The following is a 12094-nucleotide window of genomic DNA, read 5'->3' on the forward strand; positions in this document are numbered from 1 at the left end:
ATTTACATGCGGCAGTGTGTGCGTGTGTGTGCGCGTAATTAATTTTAACGCATTTTTAATTATGTTTATTTTAATTTAATGTCGCGCTGCCCTGCCTGATTTGTATGTGTGTGGATATTTGTTTTAGTGTGCGCCAGACGCATTGAGTGTGTGTGTATGTGTGATTTAGGCACAGAATACAACCACACGCTCAGTTTATGCTTTCCGTCAAACCGATCCATTTTATTTACGAGTATGTGCGACATTTTTGCATGTAATTCTTCTTGCTTTGTCCCTCAATTAATTATTGTTGTTTTTTATACGCGGCATGCTCCAACACATTTACATAAAGCATTAAATTATGTTTGCATAATGTCATGGGGTGTATCTGTGTGTGTATGTGTGTTCGAGTGGAAGCAACTAGGGTTAAAAATATTTTCGATTTTCTTTGCTTTTTGCATATACATATGTAATAATTGTTTGCCTTGGCTGCCCGTTTTACAGATATTTGTATGCTCTATTTTTGATGTATATATGTATATATATATATATTTATAGGTATATGTATAATTATTATGTATGTATGTTTGGGTGTGTGTTTGTGTGTTGCATTTAGCTTTAGCATAGATTTTTCTGGGGCGGGGTGCAGCTGTCTAAGATCGCCATCAATGGGTTTCGCAATTTTTGGGTTCTGCGCTTCGCATTTTATTTACAGCTCAGTTTGGTTTTGGTTTTGGTTTTGTTTCTGTTTCAGAATAGCAGCTGTACTAGAAAAATTTGGTATGGTATTTTTTGGCTTTTAACTGGCTTATTCGTGTTTTGGTTTTGCGCTTACTGTGCCTGCAAGAGTAAAGGATAAACCTTAAAAAATAATATGGGTGTTAGTCAAAATTGGAAAAAAGTAGTAGTCGGAAAAAAATTAATTGTAATGCAGGAAAAAAACACGGTGTATGCAGAATTCGATTACAGAAACAAACAATACGACATTTGATATGCAATAATAAATTGTGTTCACACTGTTTGCTTTCCAGAGAGAACGCTTTCGAATTATGCTAGAGCACGGGATTAGCAAATAAACGCACAAACAGACTGGCAAATGAGTGTTACGTATACGTATCTGGCGATACCGAGCACTTTAAGGATTATTCGAGTATGAGTATGCATATGGAAATCGAAATCGAAAGCAGATCCATATGCAGTTCATGCGGATTTACCCACAACGAAAAAAGCCAACACAAATGGGCTGAATTATATTCATTTACTACATTTTAAAATACAACTTAAAACCCAATGAACCCGAACCTTTTCAGAATATTGCGTAAATACCTTTTATATTAGAGTAAGTTGTATTCGAAACACATTCATTGATTCGATAGCATGCATTTACAACATTTCAATCTACATTCGATACCCAAATGCGGAACAATAATATAAGCGAAAATACCTAAATAATTTGAATATTTTGATTGTAACTGAAAAATTAATAAATAATTCAAAGAATAAAAAGTCGAACAATGCATTCAAAAGTTTCAACAAACGTACGAGAAATGTACCAGAAATGTACGAAAAATGTTTCAATGTTCTCGGGCAGCGTTCATGTACGAGTGTATGGTGTGTACGGAGTATCTGAGTGTTGGCTGGTACATACCTGTGGGCTCACTTGGAACTGCTGTATCGGGTAGGCGACCACACCGGCGGCCTGCGGTATGGCAGTCCCGGCCACGCCCGTTGCCATTTGCTGTGCAGGAGAGATCTGGGCCTGGGTGACGCCTTGCCAGGTGGCCGGTATCTGCACTCCCATGCTGCAACGACAAAGAGAACGAAACACACACACACATAAGCCCAGAGTTGAGTTGGTGGAACGGAAATGGGGGCGGTAGCGGGAGCGGGAATGGGAAAGCACATTTACTGATCTGCCTGTACAAAAATGTTGGTCCCTGGAGCGCGTGGTGTGCGCCACAATTATCACAGCCAGACGACAGATGACAAGGAATGGAAATGCGAATGGGTATGGGAATGGGAATGAGAGCAGGGAAAACAAATTTACGCGACTGCGATGCAAATAGCACGTTATGTTGACAGCCCGACACACACGGAAATGCATTTCATACGGCCGCAGACCGACGCGTCGCGATGGTGCAAATGAAAAAGTTTCGCAATTAGCAAATGAATTCAGTCATCCGTCATGCTGTCGTTCCCCTTGTCGCGGCTGCCCTTGCAGTCGATCCCCGGTGGCGGTTCAATTACTTCACAAAGAACAGACCAAAGTGGGTGGATGGGGATTCCTACACACCACACATCATTCGGACGGGATATTATGGACACTCGGAACGGAACATTCGGGACGCACAGGCAAATCAGCTAATAAAATTATTGCGCCCAGATCCAATGACAATGACAATGACAATATCTGACGAGCCTGTTGAGAGTCGAGTCTCTTACCCCATATATCCCTGCTGATAGCCGCCGTACTGGCCAAAGTGGTAGCCCTGGATGCCCTGCAGGAATTGGTTCTGCACAGCAGCGGCACTGGCCGCCGCCGGGGTCACAGCTGTGGCCGTGGCCGAGGAGGCCTGGTATGTGGGTGTGGGTGAGTACCAGCAGCCGGTGGCCGCCAGCTGCTGGCCGTAAGCGGCGGCAGCAGTGGCCCCTAAGCCGTATGGGAACCCGGCGGCGGCAGCGGCGGCGCTATTGAGTGCCTGGGTGGCGATGGTCTGGGCATTGTTCGGATCGCCGCTCTCCTTGCCCCACGAGCACTTGACGGGCTGTGCGTTGAGTTCTGTGTTGTGTACCCCGACGATGGCATGGGTGGCGGCCTCCTTGGTGGAGAAGCTGCAAAGAAAACAGTTGTACAGGATAAGTAAATCAGACGTAGGGTAATGAAGGATCCATAGCTCTACTTACCGCACGAAGGCATAGCCCTTGTCCTTGAAGACCCGAATCTCTTGTATCGCTCCATAGGGCGCGAATGTCTTCTGGAGCACCTCCTCGCTGAGGGCGGTGAGGGCGCTGTTAACGCCACCCACATAAACGGTGCAATTGGAGGGACTGCTCTGATTGTAGACCTCGTCGAAGGTCAACGGCTTGATGTTCTCTGCGAGAAAAAAAAAACAGAAAAAACAGACGAAAATGGGTGAGACCAAGTGTTACGCAGTGGTGGATTTTAATGTGTCCATCTCAAAAAGATATTTATGGGCAGAACTTTTTTGTGACTGTACAGTGTACAGTGTACTCCATCCACACCCTACACTGTTTTTTGTACAGCAACTGCATGATTAATATGCAAATTAATTAACGGATTTACCCGCAATGGCGACGGCAACGAGAGCTACATAAATGTGCCTCCGCCTCGGCAGCTCTGCTGGCAACGTTTTGGTAATTAAAATAACCGCATGCACTTAGTCAATATGCTCGAGTGTGAGTATGCATCTGTGCCTGTGTGTGTGTGTGTGTGTGTGGTTGGTTCCTCTGCGCGTGTGTGTGTGTCAGAGAGTGGGTGGTGCTGGTGGTGGTGGCACGATACCATGTACCTCTCTCCGCCATTGTTGTTGCATATTTAAAATTGTTGCGGTTGTTATTGCATTTTTTATTATACGTATTTTGCGGATATATACATATTTCGTATGCCGTTTTATTGTCGGGGTATACTGGGCTGCCGTGCTGTGCTTTTTGCACTCACTGTACGAGAACGAGAACGAGACCCTGATTGCTGTTGATGTTGGCTCCTGCTCGGATCGTACGAGTATACGAGTATTTGGTATGTATGCACGTATTTGTATGCAAAAGTTACACTAATTACTTCCTTTGAGGTTAAAACTAAATTTGCACTTTTAAAAATAATGTCAGCTTTGCGTGTTTATGTCTTTGTTTAGCTCTGAAACATTTCTGCGGCCCATTGTGAGGCGACTCCACGCTCACCTACCACGGTGCACGATTCCCATTGTATCCCTCACTAATGACTCAGATTGTGGTGGATCGATTAGGTGAACGTGTGAAGGGAAGTGCCAGGATGTGCATCCGTACTTAACAGATTCCAATAGTAACTTCAATTCAAAAGCTCACTAGTTTTTGGTGACCCCGATGTACGATTCGATTAGATCAATTTGAAATGGAAGTACAGAGATGAATCTTCAGATTAGTTCTAAGATCTTGCGTCAGCCTATCTCTACCTTTTGCGGAACTGATTCAACATGGCGTCAACAGCCTACTTAACATGGCCTTCTCTTGCAGCCCTACTTCCCACTTATCCTGCTCCACCCCATCCCCTGGAGCAAGCCCATCAAAATGCCATTGCAGAGCTGCCTGCCTGCCGCTGGTTGCCGGGATTGGTTTTGTTTTGGGCTGTGCAGCGAACATGCCAAACAAAACACAAAAATATGGCCCAATGACATGCAACAGGATTGCTGTAGACCGCTGTTGCACACTCACACTGACACCGAGGTAAAATCACTCACACACACGCACTGGGGTACATAACCAGAGGCAGGCTTCCTGGCGAGGGTGCACCGAAAAACTAACAAGCTCGCAAATACTTTTGAAAGCTTTCGCCACAAATGTATGCGCTTTGGCCACGCACACACAGACACACTCACACTCACCACGCTCTCTCCCATTTATACACTTTGCCACACGCAAACGGCATTGCATAGTTTTGAGCGCCATGTTTCACTAATTTGCACTTTGCTTTGTGTTTGTGTTGCCCTCGCTTTATTCTGAAATACCCTTTCTGAAGGTATTACTATTCTCCCTAAATGCTACAAGTGAAGACTAATGATCCTGATATGTAGTTCTTAATCAATATCAATCGATAGAGAGAAGTCGATAGAGTGTCAATAAGTGGTTCTGTGTATGTCAGATCATCAATAGTGCCGATAAATCGGTAAGGGTATCTTTCTTATCGGCCACACGCAAGATGGCCTTTCCCTTTTTTTATATTTTCTGTTCTCTAATTTCTTTTTTACGCTTTTGAATACGTGTAATTAAATTTGGAAACTGCAGTCAGCAAGCAGCAAGCGGCCCTCCCCCCTTCACATATTCCTGTACGTGCTCAGCCTTGAGGCGTCCATTTACAGAGTGAGTGCTTGCTGGTGGACAGTCCCTAGCCCCAGATCTTATCCCGAACCCCATCCCGTGTCCCGTACCTGCTCGCTTCGTTTCATTTCATGTCCGCCGCAAATTAAAACACTCGGCCCCCCATTTAAGTGTGGGAGCGTGGCCATAATTATCGCATATTTTTGTCTACGACAAACTACAGCGAGTGCATTCCACTCCATTCTCTGCCGTTTCTGTTTCTGGCCTGGACTGACACAGCCGAACCCACAAATAATTTGAGTCCACCAGCCAGGAGCCAGGAGCCATTACATTACCAAATACGAGTACCTGTAAGGCCGACCAGTAGGCCAGTAGGGGAGGGGACAGCTGCTTTGAGTGCTCCCTTTTCCTAACGATTTGAAATTTTAATGAGCAATTATAGGCATGTAAAACTAAATCATGAAATAATCACCAAATCATTAACATAAATAATTCACATTTTTACACGGAGTCGCAAAAACAACAACGCCTAGGGGCGGACGGGAACTGGGCCGGGGCCGGCACTTGAGAAAATTCAAAAGTAATTAATATGCAAGGAATGTTCGCTCTCTCGGTGACTGGGGGGGTCCGGGGTCTGGTTTTTAGGAGGGCGTCTCGCATGGGCGTTGCTATGTGCTAATTTTGACGCGTGTTGGCAACCAAAATATATAGAAATACTCCCAAGTCACATAGAATTTATTGTTTAGCAGGAGAAGAATATTGAAACGCAGACATATTTGTTTCACAAAATGATTGCGACTGAAACTATAAAAGGAAAATAGATCTCAGATCTAAATTAAAACAGACCCAATCAAAGCAAAAGATCTTCAAGCTCCCAGGACGTTATCATCTCTCATATCCTTTTCTGCTCAGCCTCAGTTATTTTTCTCGTTTTCCGTGCTCACTCATTGACTCTTTCTGCTACTCGTAGTTTACTATAGCCGCCCCCCGCCAGGCCGGAATGCATTCAGGCTTATAAACTTGTACTTAATTGTGCTCGACTCTGCATAAAATTTTGATTTATTGCTTCGGCTGGTGACTACCAGGTAACGAGGCCACATAGCTTCAGTCTCACTCCGCCCAAAAATGATTCAACCAAATTGCCCCCACGAACACACACACATACAGAGCACACCTCCGGCTCCACCTCCTTCTCCTGATGAAGCATTCTGCAGTCAAAAGTCAAATAGTTTTGGCAAAGAAATTTGTCATACAACATTCGCCGTCTTTGTTGTCTTTGTTCGCCGCTGTCGTCGGCATATTGTTTCTGGTTAATTAAGTTATTACCATAATGAGCTTGTTGGTATTTTTGGCCCTTATTTATGGCCATGCATTGCCGTGGAGAGTGGAGATGGAGGCTAGAATCTCAGGTAATCGGTTAACAAAGGTAAAACTTTTTAAAAACTTTCGCCACGGGCTCTCAGCCTTTGAAATGCGTTCGTTATAAGACCCGAAAATAGAAAAGAAGAAGGGAAAAACTTTTAGCCAGGCACGAAATTGCAAAGCGACGCCAAAATTGTCACAACTGTAAAATGCGCAATTGCGTCGGATCGTAAATCTCTTTCAACAAAGGGGCAGCACACACACACACACACACACATACAGAGAGGGAGAGAGGGGTGGCACATGAGTGGCTCACTAAACGCGAACGAAGGGCGAAGGATGGCAGACGGTGGACTGATTGCCGGGAGCATAAAATGTGCAGCCTGCTTAAAACATAAAAATGCCAGTCCAACTCCAGCTCCAACTCGGTGCTGGATTGCCAAAGAATCGAGCAAAGTGGCTGCGTAAAACATGAAGTAATGCGAATGCCGGAATGCCAAATGCGAAATGAGTTGAGTGCTACAAATCGTAAAGTTCGCCAGCAGCCAGCATCCAACAATCCCCCCTTCACATCAGCAGCAGCAACAACTAGGCAGGCCATAAAACCAAAATCCCTATCCCATATAGGGATACATATGTATCGTATGTACCGTACATATGCGAGCGGGCACATAAAAACCCTTCACCGAATGGGACATAACCACATCTTCGATTTTGGGCCGCTGCCGACTCAGCAGCACTTGAGGCGATCAAAAAATCAAAATTATTTCGCTGTCAAATTGCTAATAATAACTTGTATTACAGGATCCAGAACTACCGCCCACCCGGAATCCGATCCTGCTCCACTCTCTAGCCAATCCTCGACGAAAAATGGAACGGAACCGAGCAGACAAAACCGTGACATAGTCCAATAAACAATGAGACCAATAAAAATACGCTTAAGCTTTCATAGGCGTTTTTTATGACAACAATATAAATGCAAAGGGGAAAATATTATGCGAGTACACTACGGTCTCCTGTCCTGGCAGGGGTTCTTCTCTAGCCCCGAAATGCGAACCCTTCAACAATTTCAGGCCTTTGCACGATAAATTCCACCTTGGCTCCAACTATAGTTTCTGTGTATGTGTGTGTGTGTGTGCCTTTGAGGGTGTATCCTTGTGTATCTTTGTGTGAATATTTGTATCTGTGTGTGTGTAGCTTAAAGAATGCCGAATGTTTGTTGTATAACCATGAAATTTTCCCCTATGTGTATGTGCCTTTTATGATAATAGTTTCGTGTTGGCAAAATTTATTTATCTGATTTACCCTCTCTCCCAAAGCCACCCACTTAGGGGTGTGTGTGTGTGTGTGTCTAACAAATAAAAATTATGTTAAAACATGCAAATATGCGTTAAGTTTTGATTTATGAAAGACTAACGACAGGACAGAACAGAACAGACGAACGAACGGTGGCGGCTTCACGGGTTCCGTTCCTCCATTCCTCCGTTCGTCGAGCATGTTTGTACGCTGTTAATAATGATTACGCCGGGTTACAGTTGGGTGGATATATATGCGGTTGACAACGTGCCCGTCATAAATTGGGGGGCGTGTGCCGCTGGGACGAAAAAATAAATGAAAATTGATTCGCTGGGATCCCTAATTGAATGCCGCTCTAGTCGCCTCTTTCTATGTATTTTTGGGTCTCGTCCCGTGTCCCTGACTCGCAGCGACTAATTGAAAAAGTTTAAACCAAATTGGGTACAGCCCATTACGGAAATTAAGCGCGTGCGGTTTTTCATTTTTACAGGGAGCGAAAGGACAAATATTAAGAAAACATAATCTGGCAGAAAATTGTGTGCGGCGTTTATAAATAGCAAACGGTTGTCGGTTCCTGGCTACCGGCTCCCGGCTTCGGGGTCCTTCAATGACGCCCCGAATCCTCCCCGAAATACACACGAGCTCTGCCCTGTCCTGGCCTTCCCCTGTCGGGCTACCTTTGGCATTCATTGCCATAATTTCCTGTAATAAGAACGACGCGTCGACTCCCAGCAAAAGCAACAGCAACAGCAACAATGCCGCTTGATATGTCTGGCCGTGGCCGTGAGTCCGGGCTGTACGCACACCGGAAGCTTCCTCGGCCTGAGGGCGAGGGAGGGAGACACACTGGGGGCAGGTGACACTCATGATTTCCTTACCTTTACTCGCCGGCGGTTTCCGTGTGGCCCAATTCGTGCGAATTGAACGGGAGCCAAGCCACTGGCCATTCATGGCCGTAATGGCGCTTTCAGCTTCCTGTGGGGCGATAATGAAGACAGAGAGACACAGTCAGAATCCGAATCAGAATCAGAGCAAGATTTCGGGGCAAAGAAATGCCACAAAGGGAACGAGGAAAGTGACTGCATAAATATGCACTTAAATATGCTAATGCAGCTGATAGTACTTACCGATTTCTTGATGAAGGACACGAAGCCGTAGCCCTTCGACTTCAAGGTTTGTGGATCGCGCACCACACGACAGTCGCTGAAAAGAGAACAAGATAGAATGAGGACATTAAAGACATTCTTTAATATTTTTCCACCCTCTGCGGAAACAAAGAAAAAACTTGACAAAACTTTAAAATTTATGCAAATTCCTAATAAAGACATCTCCCCAGGCTCTGCGTCGGTGGGCGTGGGTCTGGCCGACGTGTTCAAATATTTCCGTTCGAGTACAAAATACAAATATATTTTGTGTGCACTCTGGTCTGGTCTGGTCTGGTCGGATCTCTGGTTTCTCTGCTCTATCCCCCGCCCCCTGTTGTCTGTGTTTGCGGAGTGGGCGTGGCCTCGTGGTCTCTTGTAATTCGGAAATTAGAAATCTGACCTCATGCTGAAAACTTTTTATTTATCTTACGGTTTGCTTGGCCGCACGAGAGAACGAAAGCGGCTGATGAAGATTTCAGATGCCAAGAAGGCACGCGTCCTGAACAAGTCATCGGAGCTTTAAGGATGAAGAGCATGGCATTTTGGGCAGTGTGATTCATGAGATTGAAGTTTTTTGCTTTCATTTAAATAATTTCGGTCGTAAACCTTCTCGTCCAACGCAAATCGAACTACAATCATAACTATAAAAGATTCCGCTCATTTTGGTCACTTACGGCCGGCCACTCCGCGCAATTGCCAGACTTCCGACTCCCAAATTGATTTCCCACAGCAATTCTACGACATCTCATTTCGGCAATGGGTGCCCCGACACTAGGGTCGCGGCCCAGAACCAGAACTAAGCCAGGAGCTGCCAGGAAACTTTGGCAATTACCCCCAGTCCTGCAGTTTACTTTTCATTTATGAAACATAAACCACAGCGGCGGCGGCAGAGATGGCGACGACGCTGGCCGGCTACTTTTTTTTTGTTCTTTCTTTTTATGATTATTATAAGTAAAATGCCGAGGGATCCCGGGCCTGGCCTGGCCTTTGGGGTGGTGTGGGATTTGGGTGGTGTGTTGGGGGGTGAAGGGAGGGCAAAAGCCGGGCGACTTATTAAATATTCACACGCGCCGCGCATTTAACAAAACGAAACAAAAATGCGCCCTGGCCCCAAACATAATGCCAAAACCAGGCAACAACAACAGGCCTCTATGGGGAAAAAGGGCAAACAACGCGCAGCGCACGCATAAAAGTTTTTGACAAGAAAGTCGGACGACGGGTCCTGATCCCTGGGAGCCGCACGACCGAGTCCGGGCCTCCTTCGACTTTTGTGCGTTAAGCGTTTTGACATGTCGGCAACCAGATCGACTCACGCAAAAGAAAAACCAAAGAAAAATAAAGTTCTTTAAGCCAGCAACAACTGGCGGAGTCTCTCTGCCTCCGCCTGTCCCTGTGTTCCCTCCCGAGTCTGTCTCTGTCTCTGAGATAATCAGGACGCAACGTGGCTCTTGGAGTCGTTTCCCCAGGCATGGGCCTGTTTCGATGTGCGACATGTACTAGTATCGGTGATAATGATGTCAGCGATATGTATCAGAAAGGTGCCAATCGATTGCTCAATAATGCTGAAATGCGTAGCCATCGATACGGCTGTCAATTGGGAATGGAATGCCTTCATATTGGCAGAGACAAGGATGGGACAGGGACAGCCCCTCTGCTCATTAGGAGATCTGAATGAGCACAAGACCAAAAATCCTTTAACCGAATCAGGGTCATAATCATTAGAATGATTTTCAAATTATTAAAATTTAAATTCAGCCTCGGCTCCCTCTAGAGAGAGGGGTTACAGCAGTTTGGATGAGCAGATTGCCTGATTGACTGGCTGACTGAATCTCGAAGCGAATCCAAACAAGCGAGAAATCCAAAAATCAAATACTTTAGCGTAATTTTTGATAAGCCGCCTCCGGGCTGGAAGCAGTCCCAAGAGGCAGACTAACATTTTGACTCGAAACTTTGCGATTAAACAGAAGTTAATTAAGCCAAGTTTTTGATGCTGCTGCCATTGCCGGTTGCCTGCCTCTGCTACGGGCTATGGTACGGCTATGGTGGTTCTGTTTCTGATGGTGGACCCAGTCTTTTCATGCCGAAAATAGCAACTTAAATATTTGAATGACCAGCCTGCGCCTGGACCTGGGCCTGCGACGGGACTGGGTCCGGACGGTCTATCTTTTTTCTGGTGGCAGCCCGCAAAACCGAGACGAGGCCGCTTCGTTTCGAGGCGACAATTTCTGTGTACTTTCGAGCGCACAGTGGCAGCGAAAAGAGTTCGCCAAAAGTGAAATTTGCATAAATTCATTTTTCCCCCGCTCGGTTATGAATTTTTTATGCTCCCCGGCAAGCGGCTTACGGAACAGCCTCCTTCTCACGCGCCTGCCAATAATCAGGGAATGTGTGACAGGAAAATTGTCAAAAAAAAGGAGAAGAAAAATAGCAGAAAAGAATGACAAAATGAAAGTGGTACTGGAAAGGGAAAAGGAAAAGGAAAAGGGGAGTAGTACGACTGTGTATAAAGGCAATTCCAAGTTAACTGGCAAATGGAAAATTTGCATTTTAATACTTACGAGATTTCGCCGAATGGTGTGAATGCCTCGCGCAATTGCTGAGTTTCAATTTCTGAGCTCAAGTCACCGACAAAGATGTGGAATTGTTCTGCAAAAAAATAAAGAGAGAGAATGGGAAATCAGAGAAAGTATCAAAGTGCTGTTTTCTGTGTGCTGTGTGGAAAGAGTTGACGTTGCCGTTGCCGTTGCCCCTGGCGGCACATCGTGAGTCTCCAAAAATATGCGCCTGATAAAAACTCAAATCAGAAAGGAATCTCAAGTCATGCGCTTTTATATCGCAATTTATTGCCCCTCCGCTCTCTTACGCTTCTTCTGCTTTAATGCATATTTTCACAAAAAAAAAAAAAAAGAAGGGGAAAGAAAAGTTTTTCATATATATAATTTTATGCTGCATAAGCAGAGATAAGTTAATTGAAATCACAAAGAAGCCTCGCAGGATTGATGAGACTTGGCTGATGACGGGCTCAAAAAACTTGACAAGAGCCTGGCTGGCCCCGTGGATGGTTTAGTTTTCGCAAGAAGCGAATGGAAAATGAGAGAGCTTTGCCCAACTCATTCATGTCATCATATCATATCATGTCACATCTTCCGAATGCGGCCTGTCCTTTGTGTTGGTTCACTTTCCTTCTGAAGAACCTGCCATTAATACTAATTAACCCATTCATCTAAGTAAACTTTTGCACGCTCGAATCTCTGGCTTCGTCGAGCCAAACATCGTGTGTA

General features: G+C 45.2%; 1 protein-coding gene across 1 annotated transcript in view; it reads right to left on the bottom strand.

Annotated features, from left to right (window-relative positions):
- Positions 1-542: 542 nt before the first annotated feature.
- The window catches only part of LOC6588478 (nucleolysin TIA-1), a 35900-nt gene continuing 24348 nt past the window's right edge, over positions 543-12094 (bottom strand). Inside the window, exons 3-9 of the mRNA XM_026984244.1 lie at positions 11372-11459; positions 8796-8871; positions 8547-8643; positions 2884-3073; positions 2422-2811; positions 1628-1781; positions 543-840 (exon numbers count right to left, since the gene is read on the bottom strand). Of these exons, the coding sequence (XP_026840045.1) occupies positions 811-840; positions 1628-1781; positions 2422-2811; positions 2884-3073; positions 8547-8643; positions 8796-8871; positions 11372-11459 (1025 nt within the window). The 3' untranslated portion in view covers positions 543-810. The remainder of the gene's footprint in view (positions 841-1627; positions 1782-2421; positions 2812-2883; positions 3074-8546; positions 8644-8795; positions 8872-11371; positions 11460-12094) is intronic.

The sequence above is a fragment of the Drosophila persimilis genome, unplaced genomic scaffold (genome assembly GCF_003286085.1).
Source record: "Drosophila persimilis strain 14011-0111.01,24,50 unplaced genomic scaffold, DperRS2 tig00000000-arrow-pilon, whole genome shotgun sequence".
In the NCBI taxonomy this organism is placed as follows: domain Eukaryota; kingdom Metazoa; phylum Arthropoda; class Insecta; order Diptera; family Drosophilidae; genus Drosophila; species Drosophila persimilis.